Source organism: Sarcophilus harrisii, chromosome 2 (genome assembly GCF_902635505.1).
Source record: "Sarcophilus harrisii chromosome 2, mSarHar1.11, whole genome shotgun sequence".
Lineage (NCBI taxonomy): Eukaryota > Metazoa > Chordata > Mammalia > Dasyuromorphia > Dasyuridae > Sarcophilus > Sarcophilus harrisii.
The window spans coordinates 30834299-30859151 of record NC_045427.1 but is presented as its reverse complement, the minus strand read 5'-3'; the positions used below and the strand labels follow the sequence as shown (position 1 = coordinate 30859151).

Here is a 24853-nt window from a genome sequence, read left to right as displayed (position 1 = left end):
CGGCGGCGGCGCGGGGGGCGCGGGGGGCGCGGCCCCCAGGCAGGCGGCCCCGGCGTTATGGCACCGGGCGCCGCGATCGGGCAGCCGCGGGCGAAGCGGAGCAGGTGAGAGGGGAGAGCCGGAGTCCGCTCCCCGGGACGGCAGGAGCCGCGGGTGGGGGCTGGGGCTGCGGGATCGGAGGGATCCCCGAGCCAGAGGAGCTGTCACCGCTCGGGAAAAGCCCCCGGGGACCCGCACTGAGCTGGGGGCGCCTCCGCCGCCTGTCCCCATCCTCCGAGGCTGCTCCTTGGCGGCGGTGTGTGTGTACGTGTGTGTGCCCGTGCATAAGTGAGCCCGCGGGTGGTCGCACCTCGGTGCGGCTGCGTAGCGGAGGAGCAGGATTCTGAGGAGGTGTGGGGAGCCAAGTGGTCCATTGCGGGGGCCCGGTGGCAAACCCCTTCCTGCGGGGAAGGGAGAACAATTGCGGAGAACCTGGTGGGAGGGGGTGAGAGGGGTCGCCACCGGCTCCGGATCGCCCGGAAGAAGCCCCTTTCACACCGAACCTTTCCGGAGGGCTTCGCCCCCGGCAGCTGCCCCTGACGAAGCGCCTTCCCAGCCACAATGAGCTCCGTCTCTCCGCAGATTTCTCTCGGAGGGCTCCCACCATTAGAATGAATGCAAGCCTCTAGACGATCAGAGCTGTTTTGGTTGAAATCTCCATGGCGTAGCCAGTACCTGGCGCGTAGGGGGCCTCTGATAAATGCTTGTTGTTGATTGATAAGTCATGACTAAATAGCCTGCCTGTGGGATTCAGAGGCAGCAGCGAAGGACTGTAAAAACAGGCTGAGGGGATTTCTCTTGGCATTTATTAAAGATGTTAGTGCCAAGCTCTAGGGTGCAAGGCTGCCCTCGGGGAGCTTTCATTCTACTGAGGAGGTGGGGTAAATACTGGTATATACAAAAGAGATACGGAATGTTGGGGGGGGGTCATAACTGGGAGAAGTTAGAAATAATATAAAAACGTGATTTCTTAAGGTCCATTCAAAAAAATTTTAAATAAGTAAGGCTGTCATGTCTCTTTTGTCTGAGGGCACAAGAACCTCCCTGTGACCTTCAATCTGCTCATTTGTTCCGTTAATATTTTGGCATCCTTGACTTGTTTAAATTGTGATTTAATTTTTTTTAGAAATAACATATGTGTATATATGAAAGATATTTGTCTTTTCTTTTTGGGGGGGGAGGGTTTGCCAGGCAGTTGGGATTAAGTAACTAGCCCCCAGGTCACACAGCTAGTGTTAAGTATCTAAGATCTGATTTGAACCCAGGTTTTGCTGACTCCAAGTATTCTACACATCTAGTGGCCCCTATGAAGGATATTTTTTAAAATAAAAAAACAAATGTATTGTCTGAGATCTGATCTGAACTCAGGTCCTGCTGACTCCAGGGCGGGAACTCTATGCACTTCCACATCCATAGTCATCCTATGAAAGATATTTTTTAAACAAGTAAAAATGTGTTGATACAGTTTTTGAAAACCTTTGAAAATTAAATATGGATCTAAGAACTGAGATCTCTTTTCTTAATGGCAGTTTTGTCATTAATTAATTAAATTAACAAAGTTATCTACAAACATTTAGTAAGAACCTACTATGTGCCAGGTATTGGCAAGTGCTGGGAATACAGGGAAAAGGCAGGGAGTTCTTTAAGAGCTCTGTCTAAAGGGAGAGACAACATACACGAAACTATGGAAAGATGAGATGTAGACAGAATAAATTGGAGGTAATTAACAGAGGGAAGCTAGAAGAATTAAGGGAAATTTAATTAGAAGATTATATACATAGAAATATACATTTCCCATGTTAGAATGTTTCTTTGAGGGCCTAGACTTTTGCTTTTTCTATCCCTAGGGCTTAAGTAGTTACATATTTAACAAATGCTTATTGGTTAAGTGATGTTTAGAATGTTTACCTGGTAATAAATTTCTGTGGCAATTAAGTGACCACATGGTACATTTATTTCAAGACTGTTTCTACATAATTATTTTATTTACCACAATGTATTTTCTAGTATTTGGACAAATAAATTAGGGTGTATAACAAAAACTAGAACTCAAAAAGGTTAAATGCTTTACCAGGGGTTACATAACTAACAAATGTCAAAGGTGGAAGTCCCAGATCTAACATCTTAACCCATCTGTACATTAGGTACGAAAAAGTTATCATTGTCTTCTTAATCATGTGCTTTGTTCATTATTTCAAATTGGCTTTTATGGAAGGAAAAATTTCCACTTTACATACATAGAAAAAAAATTTAAGTACACACTTGTCATTTTTTTGTTTTGTTTTGTTTTGTTTTGTTTTTTGCAAAATCATGCTTATAAGTGACAGTGGAGCAATCAATCAGTTCTTGGGAACAATGTTCCAAATGAGTAGTTAATCAAACAATGTTGTAGCAGAGGTTTCCAACATTACATAGAATATAATGTACTGTTGATATTATGAAACCACATTGATCAGGGCAACCTTAAAGTGTCACGGAGCTTTTTTGATTAGTCAGTAGATTTTTATATTGGTAATTCTGAAAATTCAGACATCTTGGGGAGCTTTCCCATGCTTCTGGTTCCAAAGCATCATGTGTCGTCCCATTTGGAGTTTTCTTGGCAGAAAATATGTATCTCTGCTTTGCCATTTCCTTCTCCTGCTTATTTTACAGATGAGAAAAATGAGGGCTTCAAGGTCACACAGCTACTAAGAGTCTGAGGTTAGAGTTGAATTTAGGAAGATAAATCTTCTTGTTTTTAGGCTGAGCCTCTATCCAAGGTGACTTTGGCCAAGATCAAAGGACTAAGTAGCCAAAGAGCTGGAACTGAAGGAGGGCTCCAGATTCCAAGGCTGTTGCTCTTTCTACCACATCATCTAGATGGCCCAGGAGTCCATAAGACCTGAATTCAAATTATCTTCAGTTATTGTCTGCCTCAGTCTCCTAAAGTATATAGTGGGAATGATAAGACTTACGTTACAGGGTTGTTGTGAGAATCAAATGAGATAATATTTGTAAAGTGCTTAGCACAGTGCCTGGCACATAATAAGTACTTAATAAATGCTTATTCCACTCTTCCCCCCCCCAAAAAAAATCTTCCATTGTTTCAATATGTAAATTGAAAGAATTATGAACAAATAGTTGCCATTTCTTATAGTCTTAAAGTTTGCAAGTGTTTACTGCATTCTCATTTGATCTTAGTATTTAACTGAGAAGAGTATTATCCTCACTTTATAGATGAGAAAACCAGGACTTGGAGAAGCTAAATGACTTCCAAATCTAATGTCTTCCCTAGTAGACTTATTATTATGAAATCATTAGGATGTTTTGTGCTTTTATCATAAATATTGTTATTTTTGTTTGTAGTGTCATTGTTTTCATAACTTGTTACATTAATTGGACTTGGAATAACTTTAAGAATCCAAGAATGTTCCTTATATGCATTAGCCTTCCTGAAATTTATGAGAATGGTCACAATTCCTTAAGGTGAAAAGAAGGTAGAGAAAAAGAGAAGTAAATGAGATTTTAGAAAGAAAAAAAAAAGTAGGGGAAAGTTGTGCCTTTAAAAATCAATTGCACTGATATGAGAGTTGTGCTCAGAAAACAAATACTTAAAAGAAAGTTTCTTGGGGCAGTTAGATGGTGAATTAGAGTACTGACCCTGGAATAAGGAGGACCTCAGTTTAAATGCAGAATCAGCTATTTAATACTTCTCTGCTATATGACCTTGGGCAAGTCACTCAATCCCAATTGTTTTGCAAAAATTTAGTTTCTTGATAAACAAAAATAACAATAGCATCATGGACTTTGTTCATTTTTGGCTCCTCCTCTTCCATGCCCTCCCCTCCTTTCCCAATCTAATGTCCAAGGATAGGTATTTATTTGATAATGCTACTGAAGTCTCCCCTGGTGATATTAGTTCTCATTTACATATTTTTTTAAGGTTTACAAAATTATTTCCTAACAACAGCCTTATAATGTAGGTAGTGCAACTATAATATCATTTTACAGATGGGAAAATTGAGGCTCTTAAAGGTTAAATGATTTGCCTGGAGTCACAGAACTAAGTATCAGAGTTGGGGATTTGAATATCCATCTCCTGATTCCACACCTATCACTTAATCAGCCTCTAGGAATCTGAGATAGTAGATTTACTTTTTGACATGTTTGAAAAGGCACATTTTAAAAAAATCTTATTTTATTAATATATTTTGTTTTTATATTACCTTTATTTCTGAACATGTGCTTCCCTACTCTACCCAGTGAGTGATAATCTTGAAACAAAAAAGAAATAAGAAAAAAACCACCAGTTCACCAAAACCAACCAATAAATCAATTGTATTTGATAGTGATTTCCCCCACCTATAGGCACCCTCCCTCCAATAGGGAGGAAGAGACATTTTTTAAAATCTCTTTTCCAGTGCCAGTTTATCCAGTTCATCATAATCAATATTCCTTGATCTTTCTGTTTACATGGTTTTAATTATTTTTGTATACACACACTTGCAAACACACATGTACATAGGAAATGATTTTTTAAATATGTGGTTTTGCTTATTTCATCCTGCATCAATTCACATAAGCCACCTTATGCTTATATGAATTTTTTAAGGCATAATATATCAGTCACCACAATCAACATTCATGTGCCATAATTTAGCCATTCCTTAATTGGTGGATGTCTACTTTGTTTTCATTCCTTGCTATTACAAAAAGATTTTCGGGGTATGAGGAACCATTGTCAAACTGTAGTGTATCCACCACTACACACCTGTCAGATTGGCTAGAATGACAGGGAAAGATAATGCGGAATGTTGGAGGGGATGTGGGAAAACAGGGACACTGATATATTGTTGGTGGAATTGTAAATACATCCAGCCATTCTGGAGAGTAATTTGGAACCATGCTCAAAAAGCTAGCAAACTGTGCATGATCCAGCAGTGTTACTACCGGGCTTATATCCCAAAGAGATCTTAAAGAAAGGAAAGAGACTTATATGTGCCAAAATGTTTGTGGCAGCCCTCTTTGTAGTGACAAGAGACTGGAAACTGAGTGGATGCCCATCAGTTGGAGAATGGCTGAATAAATTGTGGTTTATGAATATTATGGAATATTATTGTTCTGTAAGAAATGACCAACAGGATGATTTCAGAAAGGCCTGGAGAGACTTACATGAACTGATGCTGAGTGAAATGAGCAGGACCAGGAGATCATTATACACTTCAACAACAATACTGTATGATGATCAATTCTGATGGACGTGGCTATCTTCAACAATGAGATGAACCAAATCAGTTCCAATAGAGCAGTAATGAACTGAACCAGCTACATGCAGGGAAAGAACTCTGACTATGAACTACTACATAGAATTCCCAATCCCTCTATTTTTTGTTTGCCTGTATTTTTTATTTCCTTCACAGGCTAATTGTACATGATTTCAAAGTCCGACTCTTTTTATACAGTAAAATAACTGTTTGGACACGTATACATATATTGTATTTAACTTATACTCTAACATATTTAACATGTATTGGTCAACCCGCCATCTGGGGGAAGGGGTGGGGGGGAAGGAGGGAAAAAGTTGGAACAAAAGGATTTGCAACTGTCAATGCTGAAAAATTACCCATACATATAACTTGTAAATAAAAAGCTATAATAATAATAATACCCCCCCCCCAAAAAAAAATGTGTCTTTGAGAACAAAAAAAAAAAATTAAAAAAAACCTGTAGAATATCTAGAGAAGAGTCAAGAATGGTGAGAAGACATAGAACTCTCCCATATGGGGAGGGTAGAAGGAACTAAGAATTTTAAATCTAAATACAAGATGACTTAGGAAGGATGTGATTGTTCCTCCAATATTTGAAGAGCTATTACATAGAAGAATAGATTCTTTCTATGTTGACTTTAACATGTACAAATTAACTAGAATCAATGGTAGAAGTTGCAATTTTTGGCCAAGTATAAGAAAAATCTTGTTAATAATTAGATAATGATTAGATAAAATAATTTCAAATAGAATGGCCTGTCCTATAAAATATGAGATATCTATGACTGGAGGTGTTCAGGGGAAGTTGGATGGCTATTCTGGAAATAATTAGGTCACAAATTTGAAACTAGAAGATATTTTAGAGGTTATCTAGTACAACTAATAAGTGACAGAGTGTTGGAATCCTTACAAAGTGTTAAGTCATTAGAGTTGATAGAGACAATAATTATCTAATTTAGCATGGTTCAGTATGATTGATCTGATCTTACAAGGAGATGTTATGGGCCAGAAGAAACACGGTACTAAGTGTAACTGATAGAAACAATGCTTGTGTTCACACCTTTAGAGAGCTCATATAAGCAAGAAGCTCTTAGGGCCAGAGAGCACCCTAGGAGGAAACCCATAATCCCACTCTTAGAGGAGTCAACCTTTGAGATAGCATAAAAAGAGCTGAGCTCAGTCAGCAGAGTTCAGTTGAAAAGATTAAGAGGGGAGGTCAGTCAGTTCAGCAGAAGCCCTCTCCCGGAGGCAAGACAGATTCATTCCATCTTCCGCCTTTGTGCTGGCTGGAGGCTGAAGGGAGCAGAGGCAAAGGACTAGTGGCAAGAACTCTTGGAACCAAGGAGAGAGAAGGCCTACAGAAAACCAGCCGAGCCCCAACTGAAAGAGATAAGATTCTGGAAGAGACAATAAAAGACTGTACTTTAATCCCTGGCTGCATTTGGGGTGATTATTGATTTGAACTGATACTAGGGCTCTCTCCCCAAGAAATCTGCTCCCAGAGAACCATTATATTTTAAAGAAGAAAAACACCACATTCTGGCGCCCAAACAGGAACTGACAGGCCCCTCAGTGGATTTCAGTGGAAAAACCTCCAATCCTGATTTCAATGGAAAGGCCTCTAATCCTGAATACAGTGGAAAAGTCTTCTTGACCCAGAAATTAGGCTGAGTACAGCAAAGAAATTTTGTTAAACGAGTTAAAGTAGAATTTCAGCTAAGATGGGACAAATATTTAGAAAACAGCCTTCTGTTTCTGTTCAAGGAAAATGTTTAGAGAGCATTGTCAAGATTATGGAAAGCCAAGGTTTGATTATAATTTTGGAGCAGATCACTGAACTTTTAGAAACTGTTAAGAACATATGTCCTTGTTTCTCTTTGGAAAAAGAATTAGATTTAGACGAGTAGAAATTAGTAGGAGAGGATCTTTGTCAATTCTACAATAAAAATGGACCTCACTCAATTTCCAAAGACATATTTAATACATATAATTTAATACAACTGGCTTTAGGAAATTATTTAAGTGTTAGAATAAGGAAAAAGAAGAAACAGCAGGAGAGAGAGGTGCCAACTAAACTAGGTGAAAAGGATGAACAATCAGATAAGAATTCACAACAGGAGAAATTAGATCATTCCACATCTCATGACCCTCCTCCCTCAATTAACCCTTCATGGGTGGAGGAAGAAGGGGGAGGGAGAGAGGCAAAAACACAATCATCCCCTGAGAAGCAGAATATGACAAGATTAGAAGAGGCATTAATTAAGGCAAAAAGTGAAAGAGAAGATATATCTGATTTTATAAATGCATATCCTGTGATTGAAGAGCTTGACCCTTCGGCTCAAAAAGGGAGAAGATACACTCCTTTTAATTTGGAAAAAATTAAAGATTTGAAAAAGGGTTGCATTCTTTATGAGGCTACATCCTCTTATGTTAAGCTGTTACTAGATAATTTGTCTTATGAAATCTTAACCCCGAATGATCCATAGCAAAGACATGTTTAGAACCTGGACAAAATTTGTTATGGCTTTCAGAGTTTCATGAATTATGTAGGATTCAAGCCCAATGCAATAGGCAAACAGGAGCTGTTGGACAAATCGCTTTTGACCAACTAGCTGGTGAAGGAAGGTCATTATGCAGAGAATTCAGAACAGATTTATTATCCCATACCAGTGTATGAGCAGATTTCTAAGGCTGCAATAAAAGCTTGGAATTCTCTCCCTGGACAGAAAGATCGGGGGGGAAGCCTTCACAAAAATAGAGCAAGGTCCCAATGAACCTTTTGCAGATTTTGTGGGATGTTTGTAAACAGCTGTAATAAGAACCATTGGAGATAATGCTGCCACAGAAATAACGACCAGACATCTGGCTGAGGAAAATGCCAATGAGGTCTGCAAAAGAATTATATGGGGACTAGACAAAGATGCTCCTTTAGAGGAGATCATAAGACGCTGTGCCACAGTGGACACAAATGCTTATTATGTACAGACTATGATGAACATGGAAAGACAGGGTCCCTCTTGGCAACGGAATTCTAGAGAAACTCATTGATGTTTTCAGTGTGGAAAAGTTGGACATTTGAGAGCTCATTGTAGATATAGAGATAGAATGAGAGGACAGGGTGAAAGAATAAAACCCGAAACCCATGTCCAAAATGTAACCAAGGCTTTCACTGGGCCTCTGAATGTAGATTGACCCAGAGAAATGAGAGGCAGGGCCCAGCCCCAAGATATCAATCAAAAGACAGATGGAGCATGATGGCAGCTGAGGTTTCACCCAGAGAGTCTTTAGAAGGTCAGCACTCTGATGTGATCAATCAGCCTAAAAGTAATCACAAGGCTCAAAGAGATAACATCAAGGGATTACAGTTGGGGAGAATACAGGCCTTTTAACCCAACAGGGCAGTGCTCAGTGCAAACAACTCCAATGTAATTGTCAGATGACGAGGAGAAATTCCAAAAGTGGTAAATAGAAGGGAATTAGATAGGTGAATGTGGTGTTTTTCTTCCTTAAAATATAATGGTTCTCTGGGAGCAGGTTTCTTGGGGAGGTAGCCCTAGTATCAGTTCAAATCAATAATCACCCCCAAATGCAGCCAGGGATTAAAGTACAGTCTTTTATTTTCTCTTCCAGAATCTTATCTCCTTCAGTTGGGGCTCGGCTGGTTTTCTGTAGGCCTTTTCTCTCCTTGGTTCCAAGAGCTCTTGCCACTAGTCCTTTGCCTCTGCTCCCTTCAGCCTCCAGCCAGCACAAAGGTGGAAGATGGAATGAATCTGTCTTGCCTCCGGGAGAGGGCTTCTGCTGAACTGACTGACCTCCCCTCTTAATCTTTTCAACTGAACTCTGCTGACTGAGCTCAGCTCTTTTTATACTATCTCAAAGGTTGACTCCTCTAAGAGTGGGATTATGGGTTTCCTCCTAGGGTGCTCTCTGGCCCTAAGAGCTTCTTGCTTATATGAGCTTTCTAAAGGTGTGAACACAAGCATTGTTTCTATCAGTTACACTTAGTACCTTGTTTCTTCTGGCCCATAACATCTCCTTGTAAGATCAGATCAATCATACTGAACCATGCTAAATTAGATAATTATTGTCTCTATCAACTCTAATGACTTAACACTTTGTAAGGATTCCAATAAAGAGCAGAAATTTGAACCCAGGCCTTCTAGCCTCAAAGACATCACTTTTCCTATTGTGCCACAGGGATGATTGTTGTTTTCTGTAGGGGCTATGGACAAGGTGATTTGTGAGGTTCTTTCTGGCTCTTAAGCATCTGTGATACTAAGAGTCCTTGATACTTTCAACTTGTGATTTCCTCATGTTGGAAACCCTCCATGCCTTCTTATCTGGGGTGACTTCCATCATTCTTCTGAGAGACCGAGACAGAGACTCAGAGAAACAGACAGAGTCAAAGAGAATGGGAGGTGGTCTGGGGGCATCTTGAAAGTACATTAGTGTCCTACTCAGGCTAGTAGTAGCTCACCTTATTATATGAATGGCCTGCTGTCTTCTGTGTTCAGCCATAGCTTGGATCCTTCTGGCCACACATGTCTTTTGGAGAGCAAGTCTGTATGGATGGTATATAATGGATTGGTCGTGCCCATCATATATCTTCACTCTGCCATGTAACATAATGAGCTCTCCTCCCTTTGAATTATTTGTCATTTTAGTCCTATTGACACTGGTTTTCTATGATTTATAGCCAGATAAACAGACTTGTATGAATTTCATTTAACATCAATAAAATTGTGATTGTGATATCTTTGTAGCATTAAAAATAGAAATCTTAGTTGAATAAAACAAACGGTTTTTCCTATTCCAGCTCTTTATTTTAACCTCTCCTCTGCTCTTTAGTTGTATTGAGAAGACTCTTAAAAAAACAGTCGCACTCTTTCTTCAAGTCATGGCTTCATTCAGTGTGAGGATGGCAGTGAGAAGACATTTTGCTTGGGCCCTCTGTTAGTAAACCTTTGTGGTGAAAGGTGATGTGACATGGTTTTAGGAGCAGATTTATTTGTGCCAACAGGTGTAATCATGAAAGATCGTTTGTTGAATGTTTGAAATTCACTCAATAATAGCTTAAGTTTTTACTGTGACGTCTTATTAAAGTCCATATCCTCAAGGTGCTTGATCAGAATTGATGGACAGGGAAATTTGATCTAGTGTTTTAACCATGGCCAGTCAACCCTTAGACAACCTGGTGGCCCTGCTCTTGGTGCAGCAGGTGGGTCTTGGGGCTGGGGTCTATCATATATATTAATGTATAACATGGTGTGGACATGCAATCAGTTTAGCCTGCTGTGGCGCAGAATTCCCAAGCTTAAGCAACCCACCAGCCTCAACCTCCCCAATAACAGAGACTACACCCAATACTTGGGCTAAATTTTTAAAGAAGCCAGGTCCCTCTAAGAGATGGAGATCATTTTTTTAAATGTTCAAGTTCCTATTTTTTTTTTTCCAAATCACTTTCTCCTCCCAACTTGCCTGTTTACAAATATACCAGCATTCTTCTAGTCATTCATCTCACAAACCTCAGAATCATATTTGGTCCTTTCACAATTGCCTCTTTTTCATCTGTTCCCTTCTCCCTTGCCCTGTCTTGCCTACCATAGTAAGTCATTTCTCAATTTTTTCAGTTTTTGCTGTTGTTTGTTTCCTTTTTTCCCATCCTCATGATCCATTGTCACTATTTACATAGAGGCTATCTGAAGTCTTGATTATCATCATAATCTCCTATTTTGTCTTCTAGCTTTGAGGCTCTTTCTTGTACTTCTTCATGCCTTTCCCTTTCCTTCTCCCAAAAGCAGTAGCCAAGAGATGTAAGTCCTAATGAGCCGACCTTCCAGTTCATTAAAAAAAATATTCATAGTTATAGACCTGACCAGTTGACAGAGGATGTGCCAGTCATTTTGTGCCATACTTGATAAAACCCTCTTTCCATAGGGAACATAAGTTCTGGGAGTTTCTGGGAGCTAATATTATTGTCTCTTCAACTTGTGCCTTTATCATAAACCAGGTACAAATAACATTTGTGATTGGCCTTTAGAAGGAACTGATTTTGTTTGGTTTTTAATAGTGAAAACTGAGCCCCGTTCTGGGGAATTATAAGCATATATTTAGAGGCCGAAGTTATCCTGTTGTCTAGTAAAATACAGCTACTATCATGCTGGGGCTCTGTGAATTCTACTAAACTGACTGTTAGGGAAAAGCCCTGACTGAGAGGAAGGCAGTGATCATATCAGAAGGTCCAAAGTCTTATAAAAAGAAACCAGTGCTGGAAAAGTGTCCCAAAGGTGGCAGTTAATACCAGGGACACGAGTATCTGATTAACATCAATAAATTCAGTTTTTATATTATTTGAGGATATGTACTCCAGTTGGGGCACTTGGCTGAAAAAACATATGTTTTCAGAGAAGTGATGACTGTACAAAACAGGACAGTGTTTGGACCTCCCATTTGTTACCAAAGATTTTCCCCTTACTTGGTAAGTAAAAGGTTATGCATGATAGTTATACAGTTTGTGATGGATGGCAGTAACTGAGAGGGTATCAAAAATAGATTGGTTGAGACATAATCCTAAATTAGAATGAGAAACTAGGATTTGTATCCTGTGGGTTCTCCCTTCAATGGACAGAGTCATAGGGGATTGTAAACTCCAATTGAGAGGAGAGCATTCTTACAAAAGAGATCCCTTGGGAATGTCTCTAGAACATTAGGATTTTCAGGAGGATAATTTTTAATTATTTATTTATTTATTTTGGTTAGGCATGTAAATTCAAATTTTTATTACAGATTTCCTTATGAATCACATTGAGAGAGAAAAATAAAACAGAAGAAAATAGGGAAATTCTTTTTTGAAGTTTTGTTTCTTCTTTTTAAAAATTGTTTTGCTTTTTCTGGTTATACACATATTAACTTTTAAAATATACATTTCTTTATGGATCCTATTGGGAGAGAAAAATCAGAACAAAAGGGAAAAAACACAAGAGAAAAAAAAACAGGAAAAAAAAGTGAACATAGCATGTGTTGATTTATACTCAATCTCCATAGTTGTCTTTCTGGGATGCAGGTGGCATTTTCTATCCAAAATTTATTGGGATTGCCTTGGATCACTGAACCACTGAGAAGAACCAAGTCTGTTACAGTTGACAATCTTGCCGTTACTGTGTATAATGTATTCCTGGTTCTGCTTGTTTCTCAGCATCAGGTTGTATAACTCTTTCCAGTTCTTTCTTAAAATCAGCTTGTTCATCATTTTTATAAAACAATAATTAATATTCCATTACTTTCATATACCATAATTTATTCAGCCATTCCCTGATTGATGGGATCTCCTCATTTTCCAATTCTTTACCACCACAAAAAGAGCTGCCACAAACATTTCTTGCACATATGGGTCTTGTTCCCTCCTTTATGATCTCTGTGGGATACAGATCCATAGAGACACAGATGGATTAAAGAGTATACACAGTTTTATTCTCCAGAATGGTTGGATCCGTTCACAGTTCCACCAACAATGTATCAGTGCCCAGTTTTCCCGCATCTCCTCCAACATTTATCATTAACTTTTCCTGGTATGTTAGCCAAGCTGAGAGGTGTGAGGTGGTACCAGAGAGTTGTTTTAATTTCCATTATCAATAATCATTAATTATTAATTAATTAATAATCAATCATTATTGCTTTACAATTTTTTTTTTTTTTATATGACTATAGATGGCTTTAATTTCTTCATCAGAAAATGGTCTGTTCATATCCTTTGACCATTTATCAATTGGGGAATGACTTGCATTCTTATAAATTTGACACAGTTCTTTATATATTTTAGAAATGAGGCCTTCACATATATTGGATTGCTTGTTATCTGGAGGAGGACAGGGAAGGAAGGGGGTGGGAAATTAGAACACAAGGTTTTGCAAGGGTTAATGTTGCAGATTTTTTGAAAATTAAAAAGCTTTAATTAAAAATAAAAAGGAAATGAGGCTTATCAGAAAAATTAAAGATTTTTTCCCAGCTTTGTACTTCCCTTTTTAGGAGCATTTTAATGAAGAAGAACAATCCTTTCCCCCATATTACTCATATGACTTCCTATTTCCACCCTTTGAGCAAGCCCCCGTGTATCTATTTATCCATGTATGGGGTTAAAAGTTCAGCTTCTTTCTTTTTTCCCTTTAAAGACCGTCTCCCCATTTCACTGGGCTGGGAGTCCAGAGTCCGGTGCCACTGATGGGCAGGGGAGCTCAGCGCTGCTGAGTCGTTGCTGGTGCTTTGGAGATGAAGCTGGTTTTGCTCCTTCCCTTGCCACCTTTGTCTGGTATCCAGGCTATAAGGGGAACTTGGACAAATGTATCATGGGACAGCCTGTCTCTTAATGGGTGAGGGGTCTATGGGCATGACCAGCGATTCTCCAAAGACTCGTCATGAGCTGTCCAGGCCAACAAGATGGATGGGAACCGGCGCCGAGGTGCCCCCCGGGCAGACTGGGGGGATGGCAGGCCTGCCTTGGCGTGCGCCCCTGTGATGGAACCATTGGACCGTCTTGGTTCAAACACTCCGGTGACCCGATTCGAAGAGATCACCAACCAACCCAAGATCCATTTCCTTCTGTTTTAGAGGGAGGGCGTTAGGCCGGATGCCGGCCATCCGTTGTGGCTCCAAAGCCAGAGTCCTCGGCAGTTGTGAATGATGTATGAGCTCTACTGCAAAGGAGGAAAATGTGAATCCGGCGGGCAAAGGGCTGTGTCCTCTCAGCCTTAATGGACCCTACTGGTGTCAGGGACATCCACAGGTTTCGTTTCCCCGGGGACGAGAGGGGAAGGGAAGAAGATCAAAGGAAAGGGGCAAAGTATTAGAATCCTGGAAAGAAAACATTTTCCGCTAGTTCTTGTTTCCTGATCAGTTCACTGAACCTTTTAATCTATTGAGAAAGGGAACATTGTCTCAGTGCGACATCCCCGGTGTAATGGATTCCCATTCCGGGATGATCTGAGCCACAGCCAGCAGGATCTTGAGCATGGCCTACTGCAGAACTGGGGGCCTTCCCTTTTTTGTACCCTAGTCCCCTCTGGCAGCCAGCTGGCTGAAGCCCATGGACCCTTCTCAGAACAATTTTTAAATGCATAAAATAAAAACCATAGGATTATAAATAAAATTCTATTGAAATGGAGCAATTTTTAAATTTATGAATTTTAAATTTGAGAATTCATGGCAGAACAGGAGCTCTCAAATACATCAAGTTTTAGAGGATTATATAGAATCCGTAGTATTGGAGAGAGGTTCAATTATAGGAATATTAAGGAACTCTGGCATTACTTGGGAGTTAGAAGGAGTCCTGCCAGAGATGTGAGCAGGGAAAGGGTTGGAGACAAACCTAACACTTCCACAGAAGATAGCAGGAGGGCCGTTGGCTGTCCTCCCCTCCTCCTATGGGTGGTGCTGGGATCGGAGGGGAGAGTCCAAAGAGAAAACTGTTATGGAGATTGATCAGTGTTGTACATGAGTCGCATGCAATCGAGATAAACCCTGCCTGCTGAGAATAAGGAAGCCTTGTGAGGTCCTTCCCTTTCCACCCTCAAGCTGCCCAGCTGGGAAAGTTGATTGATAACCAGAAAATATGTTAATATGTGACTTTAGACAAATCATTTCATTTAGTTCTCTCTTGCTTTCCCTTTCTTTCTCTCCCTTTCTTTCTTCCCTTCGTGTCCTTCCCTTCTCCAGACAAGATCTCCCCGTCTTACCATGTTCAGTGACCACTCAGACCCCATTACACTAAACCATTACATGGCTTAGTTTGGGCCTGGGTCTTCTGGCCTCCCCTCAACAGCCTGGTGGTCCTACTGCAGCTCAAATCTCCATCGGCTTCTGTCTCCCCCAGAGCAAGAACTACAAGTGGCTACCAGCATGTCAGGCTAGCATCTAATTTCCTAAAGGGGGCTGATTCTAGTCCAAATGAAGATAAAAATGAGAACAACCAAAAACACCACCAAAATAACTGGCTACTTGAACTTCAAATAGTGAGATTAATAAAATGTATTTTTTAAAAGTAGCTTTTAAAAAACCTCCCATTGATTTAATGTGATATAAAGGAGTAGTGTGGAACTCAAATGGAAATGAATCCCTGAGGACTGCAGATTGACTAAGGAAACCACAAATTAACATTTTCTCTGGCTTATTGTATTTTTATTTTGTTAAACATTTTCCCAATTACATTTTAATTTGCTTCTAGCTACATTTGAGAATGTTAGGAGGCAACCACGAGTTAGACACCTTTTCCATAGAGGATGGAATATTGGGCTTGGAGACAGGATGAATCTGGATATGAATTCTACCTCTGACACTTATTAGCTGTGTGAGGATAAACCCTGTCTGCCCCCGTTTCCTCATCTGTAAAATGGGCTGGAGAAAAAAGTGGCAAATCATGCCAGTATCTTTGCCAAGAATTCCCTAAGTGGACACAACTGAAATGACTGAACAACAAAATGGAGACACAAATCCCTGTCATTGTGATGTGCTCTGGCTCCTGGAGAGGATGTAGTAACAACCCTAAGGCCACTTGGCCTTAACACTAATGCTACCTGTAGTTCCACAAATGTTGCTGGCCGTTTGGTAACAATCCATTGGTCTGTGATAATAAAGTTTCTGAGATAGTAATGAGGTGCTGCCTATCAGACCATTCCACAACTCTACCTCTAAGCCATAAAGTCAGTATGTCAGTGACATGAAGCATCTAGTCTTTATTTGGTTGGAGGGATGTTAATGCCTTATTAATCTCATTTTTTATTTTGAACTTGGAAAAAAAAGTATGGGAAGTACAAAACCAGGAAAATTTTTTTACAGTGTTTCTGATCTCATTCCTAAAATATATAAAGAAATGTGTCAAATTTGTAAGAATGCAAGCCATTCCCCACTTGATAAATGATCAAAGGATATGAACAGACTATTTTCAGATGATGAAATTGAAGCCATCTATAGTGCTCTAAATCACTATTGATTAGAGAAATGCAAATTAAAACAATTCTGAGGTGCCATTTTATACCCCTTAGATTGGCTAAGAGGGAAGGAAAAGATAATGATAAATGTTGAAAGGGAGGTGGGAAAACTGGGACACTAAAGTGTTATTGGTAGAGTTAGTTGAGCATGGATCCTACCATTCTGGAGAGTAATTTGGAAGGGCTATAAAATTGTGCATACCCTTTGAACTTGCAGTGCTACCGTCATAAAAGAAGCAAAAATGTTTGTAGCAGCTCTTTTTGTGGTAGCAAAAAATTAGAAAATGAGTAGATCCCATCAATCAGAGAATGGCTGAATAAGTTATGGAATATGAAAGTAATGAAATATTATTGTTCTATTAAAAAATGATGAACAAGCTGATTTTAAGAAAGGCCTGGAAAGAGTTAAACTGAGGGTGAGCAAAACAAGCAGAATCGGGAATGCATTGTATATAGTAACAGCAAGATAGTCAACTATGAAAGACTTGGTTCTTTTCAGTGGTTCAGTGATCCAAAGGCAATCCTAATAAACTTTGGGTAGAAAATACCATCTGCATCCAGAAAGAGAACTATGGAGATTGAGTGTAAATCAAATTAATTCACTATTTTCCTGTTTTTTTTTTTTTCTCTTGTGGTTTTTCCCTTTTGTTGTAATTTTTCTCTCCCAATGTGATTCATAAATAAATGTATTTTTAAAAAGTTAATATATGTATATAACCAGAAAAAACAAGTTATTTTTTCAAAAAGAGAAACTCTAAAAAAAAAGAATCTCTGTAAACAGCAGAATATAAAAGGTGATTATACATGAAATTCTGAATATTCACAACACTTGTATTTTTAAGTTATTTAAGATTCCACATGTTATTTTGAAAATCATAGTTTGTGTTACCTTCTATGCATTTTTTAAATGGCTCCTTTTTTTTTTAATCATTACCATTGTTAACCCAGATCTACTCCTCCCCAATTAAAAGAAAGAGAGAGAGAGAGAGAGAGAGAGAGAGAGAGAAATACAGAGAGACAGAGATAGAGACTGCGAGCCCTTTAAAACAAATATCCATAGTTAAGAAAAAACAAATCCACATAATGGCCAAGGTTAAAAATGCTTGTCCTTTTTGTATCTTGAGCCTCTTAGCATTCTGTTAGAAGGTAGGTAATGTGTTTCATAGTCCGCCATTGTTTGTTCAGTCATTCCACAATTGATGGGCACTCGGTTTCTCATTTTATTTCCCTTTCTTTTATTTCTCTCTTTTCATTTCCTCTTCAGGATCAGGAAATCTGTTTTGCTTGTGGCTATCTCCTGTCCTTCCTCTTAACTGCTCCCATCCCCTTCATCCCCCTGCCTCACACCATTCCTAGTGTGTTTTCCTGTGCTGAGTATGTCTTTTTACAACTGTGTGTGCTCCGCCTTCTTTGTCCATTGGAGATAGGGGTTAGGATCATCAGATGTCCCCTCCACCCCTTGTTCCATCTGTCTGTACTCTTCTCACACACCCCATTCATGAGAAGTAACAAGTTCTAGCCCCTGCTTCCTTCTTTCTCCAGTTGTGATTTCCTCCTTTTACTTTCCCTTCTCTTTTCCTTCTTCAAATCCTCAAAACTAATCAACTTGATCTCTCTCCAGATCCTCTGTGTTCCTTATTTATTTAACATTCTCAATATGCTTTGAACTTTGAGGACCCTTGAATTCTTCTCCCCTATCAAAGTGATGGCACTACCCCATCATGCAGCTTCTTCCTAAACACATTAACTTTTTGAGGTTTCTCTGAACTCTTGTGCTTATATTTCCTATATTTCCTTTGTTCTTATTCGGGCTCTGAGATTTTCTTCAGAAATGATAGAAATATCTCCATTCTAGAGGCAGCTAAGATGGCTTAGTAGATAAGAACCCTGGGCCTGGAATCAGGAAGACCTGAGTTCAAATTCAACCTCAGATATTTGTTAGCTGTGTGACCCTGGGCAAGTCCCTTAATTCTGCTTGCCTCAATTTCCTCATCTGTAAAATGAGCAAGAGAAGAAAATGGCAAAACCAGTCCAGTGTCTTTACCAAAAACAATTGCAAATGGGGTCGTGGAGTCATAACTGGACAACAATAACCTCTTTTCTTAAAAGGTCTACATTTCCTCCTGTATAATTAGTACATTCTTCTTGGTGGTGAGCCTCTATCTTTTCCCTCTTGAAATATTTTATTATAAAATCACCTTGGGTTTTGTTGCTGTTTGTTTGTTTTGTTTGCTTTTGATGTTGTTGTTAAGAAGTTGCCGGGTCTTGTGTGATTCCAACTCTGGTTCCTTGGTACTTGAACTACTCCCTTCTGAATATTGGGCATCTTTTTTCCCCCTTGACTTGGAAGCTCTGGATTTTGGCTAGGACATTTCTGTGACCTTTTCATTTTGGAATTCTTTTCAGGAACTGATTTTGATGGGCTGCCTCTGTTCAGGCTGTCATCTTGGCTGGGAGTCCCAGGAGCTTTTTTGTGAGTTGCTGGTGTTATCCCTCCAGAGTGAACTTTCATCCTCTCTGTATTGATCTTGTAAGTTCAGATTTATGTATTCTCACTCTTCCATTAAAATGTGAGGCCCTGTAGAGCCGCTTCTTCAAAGGGATCATGAGTGGAAAAGGTTTGAGAAACCCCGCGGAGCAGAGATGGCTGATGCTTTGTGTTTGTGTCTTTAGTTCTCAGCTCAGTATCTGGTGCCTGGGAAGTGCTTAATAAATGCTTGTTGGTTGATTGATTGGTAAAAGTTCCTGGTAAGCAGAGCAGGGTTTTTTTAACCTTATTTTAAATGATGATAATTCTGCTGTGTTCTGTTATCATCTTACCCCAGTTCGGGACACTTGAAGGACAAGGTGTGCCTGGGCAGCCTGGATGGCGAAGGCCTTGAGTACGAGACTCAAGGATCAGTTGAAAGAACTGAGCGTGTTTAGATGGGAAAAAGATGACTTGGTGAGGCAGGAGACCAGGGAGGAGAGGCACAATGACTGTATTCAGTGTCTGAATGGCTTTCACGGGGGAAAGGGTGGGGAAAAAGGGCCAGGACGGCTCTCTTTGGTCCAGAGCCAGAAGTAGAAATTGCAAAGAAGCGGAGGAGGGGATCCGCTGGGCCGCAAAGAAAACTTCCTGGAGGCGAGAGCTGGCCCAAGCTCCCCCTCCGTGGGCCTTGCCTCGGGCATGGGGTTCCTGAGCTGTCTGAGGGGGCTGCTGAGGGATGCTGCCTCTGCAGAGCCCGAAGAAGGTGGTGATCTTCATTTTCCCCAGCCTGGCTCACTGTCATGGCACGAGATTTAGTTTGTTATTGTTCCCCTTTACTTTTTTGTCTTTATTGTGTAGGTTGTTTTTCTGGTTTTTCCTTTTAGACTTAAATTTCAAATCACCCGACATTTATTATGAGCCTTCTATGTGCAAGGCCCTGGGACGCTGAGACCAGTATGAAACAGTCGCTGACTTCCAGGACTTTGCTTTCCTGAAGAGGAGGGGGCGTAAAATGCGTCCCCGTGATTACAAGACTGGGCTGAGGAGGGAAAAAGGAAGGTGTTTGCAGGGCTCAGGATGGCGGCCTCTGAGCCGCCCTGGAATACTGAGCCTTCTGAGAAGTGACAATGAAAGAGGAAGCATTGTTGTCCGGACAGGGAGTAGGGAGATACATAAAGCGCGCATGTATCAGGGGCTAGCTGTGTACCAGGCCAGATTTGTACTTGCGTCTTTCTGATTCCTCTAGTTCTCCATCGAGCACCTTTCTGCCTTTGTTCAGCAAAACAGGGAGCTTGCCTAGTTAGGATGGGGGACTAAGGAGTAATCCAAGTATCCTAAAGAGGGTTTTGTTGTCTCTAACTCGTTTGACCTGAGTTGAAGGGAATTAGCCTTGGGGCCCTTTCCTGTCTCAGGAAAACAAAAGAGCCTTTGCTCTTTCACTGCATGTAAATGCATCCCCGAGGGAGGAGGGGCTGAGGATGGGAGTGGGAAAGGGCTCCCCTGGGGTATGGGGGAGGGGGTGAGAGAGAGAAAGAGACGGAGACACAGAGGCAGAAGAAAGACAAAAAGAGACAGACAGAGACACAGCACCATTCCGTTGTGTTCTCAGAGCCAGGTTTACATCTGTGGCTAAAAAATTCTGCACGGCCAGTCCATCCTTCTCTTCATTATTAACAGAGATGTAGAGCCTCAAAGACCTGACCATTTTTAACAGTCGAAGTTTAATTTGCTGCTGCGGATGGGGAAACTGAAGCTCTGAATAACTTGTGCGGGTCCCAGAGATACTCAGAATCTGAGGTGGGAGTCAGTCCCCAGATGTTCTTTGCATCAGTGCTAACAGCTATTTCTAATGTACTGTGGTACTGTCTTTTGTGGAAAAAATGGGGATGGGGAGAATATCATTGCACCTAGAGATGAAAAAACTGCCCGGAGACTTGTTAGCAACTTGGACAGAACAGAGCAAGCTCTGGATTTGGGGCCTACTGTCCCATCCTGGGAACCACTGGTATTCCTGCTGCCTCAGTCTGTAAAGTGGAAGGCTTCAGCCAGCCGGCTTTCTAAGGTTCCTTGTCATAGTGATCTGAAAGACAGCTTCTGGCCCTTGGTGAGAATGGTTGTAACTGGTGAGGACAAACTGGGAAGGAATCGGGCAAGTCTTGTGCAATAGACCTTCAGATTCTGCTCCAGTCCTTGGCATCCTTTTCTCGTGGGAAAGTGGGAAAGGAGCCTGGACTGGGTATTGTGCACAGCTGCAGGGGATGGCCTTTTAGTAGGGGCCAGAAATCTTTCTCCTTGATGCTCCGGTCTGGCCTGTGCTCGTGGGTGTCTAAGAGGGGCTGTTTCACTTTGAGGGCTTCTACTTTGAGGTAGAAAAGGCATCATTTATAATGGAGGGCAGTTACCAAATAAACCTATTCAGCTAAAATATTTTGAGAATAACCTGAATGTGAAGCATGATTTTGTTTGTTGCCTAAATAAATGAATATCTTTATTTCTCCCTTTTTCTAGCTCCTTTCCATTTTCTCTGTTTTCATTCCCTTCTTTTCTCTTTCTTAACAGCAATGCCAAATGAATATAGCTACATGAAACTGAAGAGTGATTGCCCTCCTTCTCTGCCATGGTATGCCCAACCTCCAAAAAAAATGAGAAGACCCAGCCTGTTATTAAAAGGCATTCTCAAGTAAGTTGGACTCATCATAAGAATCCTGAAAAAAAACTAGAAAAATCATTGCATATATTTTTGAATGTTAAATATCATGAATTTTGATGGTGATTGATTTTGATAACTGGTTTTTGATAAGACATGGTGTATTATCTGAAGTTCAAGTATTCGTAGAAATTAATCAGGGTGCTTTGTTTTCATTTAAGTCCATAGCTAGTAAGGAAAGAAAGCATTTTATAGGATTGAAATCAAATTGTGAAAGCTGATCTTTTCTTCCGTTCTCCCATTTCCATTTTCCATTTCCCATTTCCATTTCCATTTCCCTCTTTCTTACCCCAGCTTCCCTTTTACTTAATTTGTTAAAGAATAAAATTAGTACAATCAGTCTATCAGCTACATGCTGTCCAGCTTCCCACTCCCACCCCTTCCTCACTTCTTTTTTGGAGTGGGCTCCACCTCCCTTGGAGCACAGGAAAACAAAAACAGTTGTTGCTTGAGGGAAGACTGTAGATATTGGCGCAGCAGACTCTACATTTAAGAGCACAACAGTCTCCTGGATGGGGCTGTATCAGAATCTGAGATTGCTGCTGCTTCCCATAAATGGGGGGGTTATCCCACAGCAGCAGCGCTTTGGGGGTAACATGCGCCATTTCCCCAGGACTTAGCGTGACCCAGAGGACCATGAAAATTGTTCTGACCATAACCTTGCCCAAGGATTACAACGGATGTAAAGTGACATAGGGACTTATTTAACAATAATTTGAAACCTCATCTGTATGGTTTAAAGATCAGTTGAGAGAGAGAGAGAGAGAGAGAGAGAGAGAGAGAGAGGAAGAAGGAAGAAGAAGAAGAAGAAGAAGAAGAAGAAGAAGAAGAAGAAGAAAGGGAGGAGGAGGAGGAGGAGGAGGAGGAGGAGGAGGAGGGGAGGAGGAGGAGGAGGAGGAGGAGGAGGAGGAGGAGGAGGAGGAGGAGGAGGAGGAGGAGGGGAGGAGGAGGGGAAAGGAAACAAAGGAGGGAGGGGAAAAAAAGAAGAAATAAGGAAGGAAGGAAGGAAGGAAGGGAGGGAGGGGAGGGAGGGAGGGAGGGAGGAAGGAAAAGAAGGGAAGGAAGGATAGAAAGAAACACAATGGGTTTGTCTCTAGACTTGGTCTTCATCTGGTAGCTATAGACCGCCATCTCCCTGCCTAGAAGAAGGAGACATGCTTTGCCATCAGTCTTCTGTGGTCAAGCTCAGACATTATTACATTACTCAGAGTTCTGGGTCTTTTTATTATCATTTTCTTTACATTCTGTGGTCATGTTGTAGATCTCTTGGTTCTACTTCTTCTGCATCAGTTCTCTTGGTTCTACTTCTTCTGCATCAGTTCATACAACAAGCTTCTTATTTATTATTTCTGACGACACAATATTCCGTTGCATGTACTTCTTAATCATTAGCCCTGCTTCAGAATCTGGGGGTTCTGTAACTCACGACGGCCCCTCCGAGGCACAGGTATTCTCTCCCCACTGAGGTAAATTGTGCAGTGTAGACACCCAGTCAAACACCGTATCTCTTCATGAATAAACTGGAATTTTATAAAAATACATCAAATTTCATAAATTTAACCAACTCATTCATAGATTCTGGCTTTAAATAATGAAATGGATTTAAACAGACATTCAGCTTTAGGAGTTTGAGAGACTATGCGTGGGAAACCACAGAATTGAATCAGGTGATCTCTAGGATCCCCCTTCATTCTCGTTCCTCTCCACCTTTCCTTTTCCTTCGCTTGTGTGGTGCGGCCTCTGTGCTTCGCTTGCCCTTTCCCCTGCTCTCTCAGTTCTTTGAGCCTTCCAGGCTCAGCTTGGTGTTTGTCCCTTCCTCTGTAAAGCCTGTTTCACAATCAGATTGTACCGATGGGTATTTAAGATGAATGAGGGCAGAGGTGCTGGCTCGGAGAGCCTGAATAACCTGGGTGCTCCTGGGCGAGTCCTTCACCTCCGTGGGTCTCAGTTTCTTCATCTGTCAAGTGAGGGGGTTGAATGCGCTGACCTTGGAGACTCTTCCCAGCCCTAACTCTAGGATCCTTGAGAGAAACAAATCGAAGGGGGGGCTCTCATGATTAGGGAGGTGCTGTTTGCTCTTAAGTGTTGCCTATTAATCAGGCTTGAAAGCTCCTGGCATTTTATCATTCAATAAAGAAGCCGTAGTATTTCTTAGGTCATCCTTGCTTCACTGGACACTGCCCAGGGACTCTTCTGTGCTATATATAGACCCACCTACTAAGATCCCTTTGGAGAATAAAAAATTCTGCCTCAGGAGGGAGAAGGGGCTGGGAGTGGGCTGGGCTCTGTAGAATATCGGCACTGTAAACTTTTGGCCATGCACAGAACAGGAATCTCCGTTCAGCTCAGCAAATGTGGAAAGGCAGAATATTTGGCAGGAAACAAACTGTGGCACTCTCGCCGTGGTTAGTATATTTTTAGTGTCTCTAATACTAATTTGTAACATTTAAATAAGCTGAGTGTTCATCTCTGTTCATTCCTCTCCATCCATCATCTTTTTCTGTTCTTTTCTTTCTGATTCCAGGCTCCCTTTTGTTTTGCCTTTCCCATCAATACTCTAGGGGATCTAGCTCGCAGAGACTCAGCTTCTAAGTAGCCAGCATTTGCAAATAACTATTCTAGTTACGTATTTATTTCTCTACTAGCCATTCTCTCATTTTCTCCTTGTAGAGTTGCCGTCCCTTCACTGAAATTACTCCTCCCTATAACAAGTTCCCCCTTTTCTTCCATCCCTGCGATTCTCACTCACACCCTCCCCCACTTCCTACCTCTTGAGATTCCTGTCAGTTGTACTTCAGATGCTGTGACTATTACAGATTTCAGGGTTTGGGGGAATAAATTGGGAGAAAGTATCCCTCTGACTGATTAGGTCCTGATTTATAACTTTGCTTATAATTGTCCATGAAAACAAAGTTGTAAATTAAAAAGGAAAAAAATACCAAGTATCTGTTTTGTGTAAGACTTTATGTCCCCTGTGGAGGCGCTAAGCAAAGTGAGACCATCCCAGAACTGAGGGAGCTTATGTTCTCTGGGGGCGCGGGTGGTAGTGGCAAGGACACAACACAGACAGATAAAATTAAGGTAACTGGAGAAGGAAGCAAGAGAGTAGTAACAGCTGAGGAACGAGGTGATGCTAGGACCTTACTGTAGCTCAGTTACACAAAGACTGACAAATAACCCCAGGACTTGCCTGGAGATCTCCCTTCCACACATACATTTTTAATAACACATTTTCTATGGGAGATGGCGTAGAATCTTCTACCATCTGTCTTTTTCAGTGAGTTTATCGTCTAAGCCCCTATTGTTGACTCTCTTATTGACCAGCATTTATGGGCTGAGATGGTTTCTGGGATCTTTTCTGTGGTTATTATTTCACAGCGGTGATAGCTTGTGATGTTCATTTATCCTTTTC

The 24853-nt window shown here is 40.9% G+C and overlaps 1 protein-coding gene across 3 annotated transcripts in view; it reads left to right on the top strand.

Moving 5' to 3' along the window:
• The window catches only part of ST3GAL5 (ST3 beta-galactoside alpha-2,3-sialyltransferase 5), a 63095-nt gene continuing 38242 nt past the window's right edge, over positions 1-24853 (top strand). The window contains exons 1-3 of one of the 3 annotated variants that reach the window (XM_031949788.1): positions 1-104; positions 18671-18794; positions 21294-21414. In XM_031949788.1, coding sequence (XP_031805648.1) covers positions 21296-21414 — 119 coding nt within the window. In that variant the 5' untranslated portion in view covers positions 1-104; positions 18671-18794; positions 21294-21295. Of the gene's footprint in view, positions 105-18670; positions 18795-20280; positions 20532-21293; positions 21415-24853 lie in introns of those variants that run through there. The other 2 variants (XM_031949789.1, XM_023495268.2) reach the window with 2 other exon arrangements.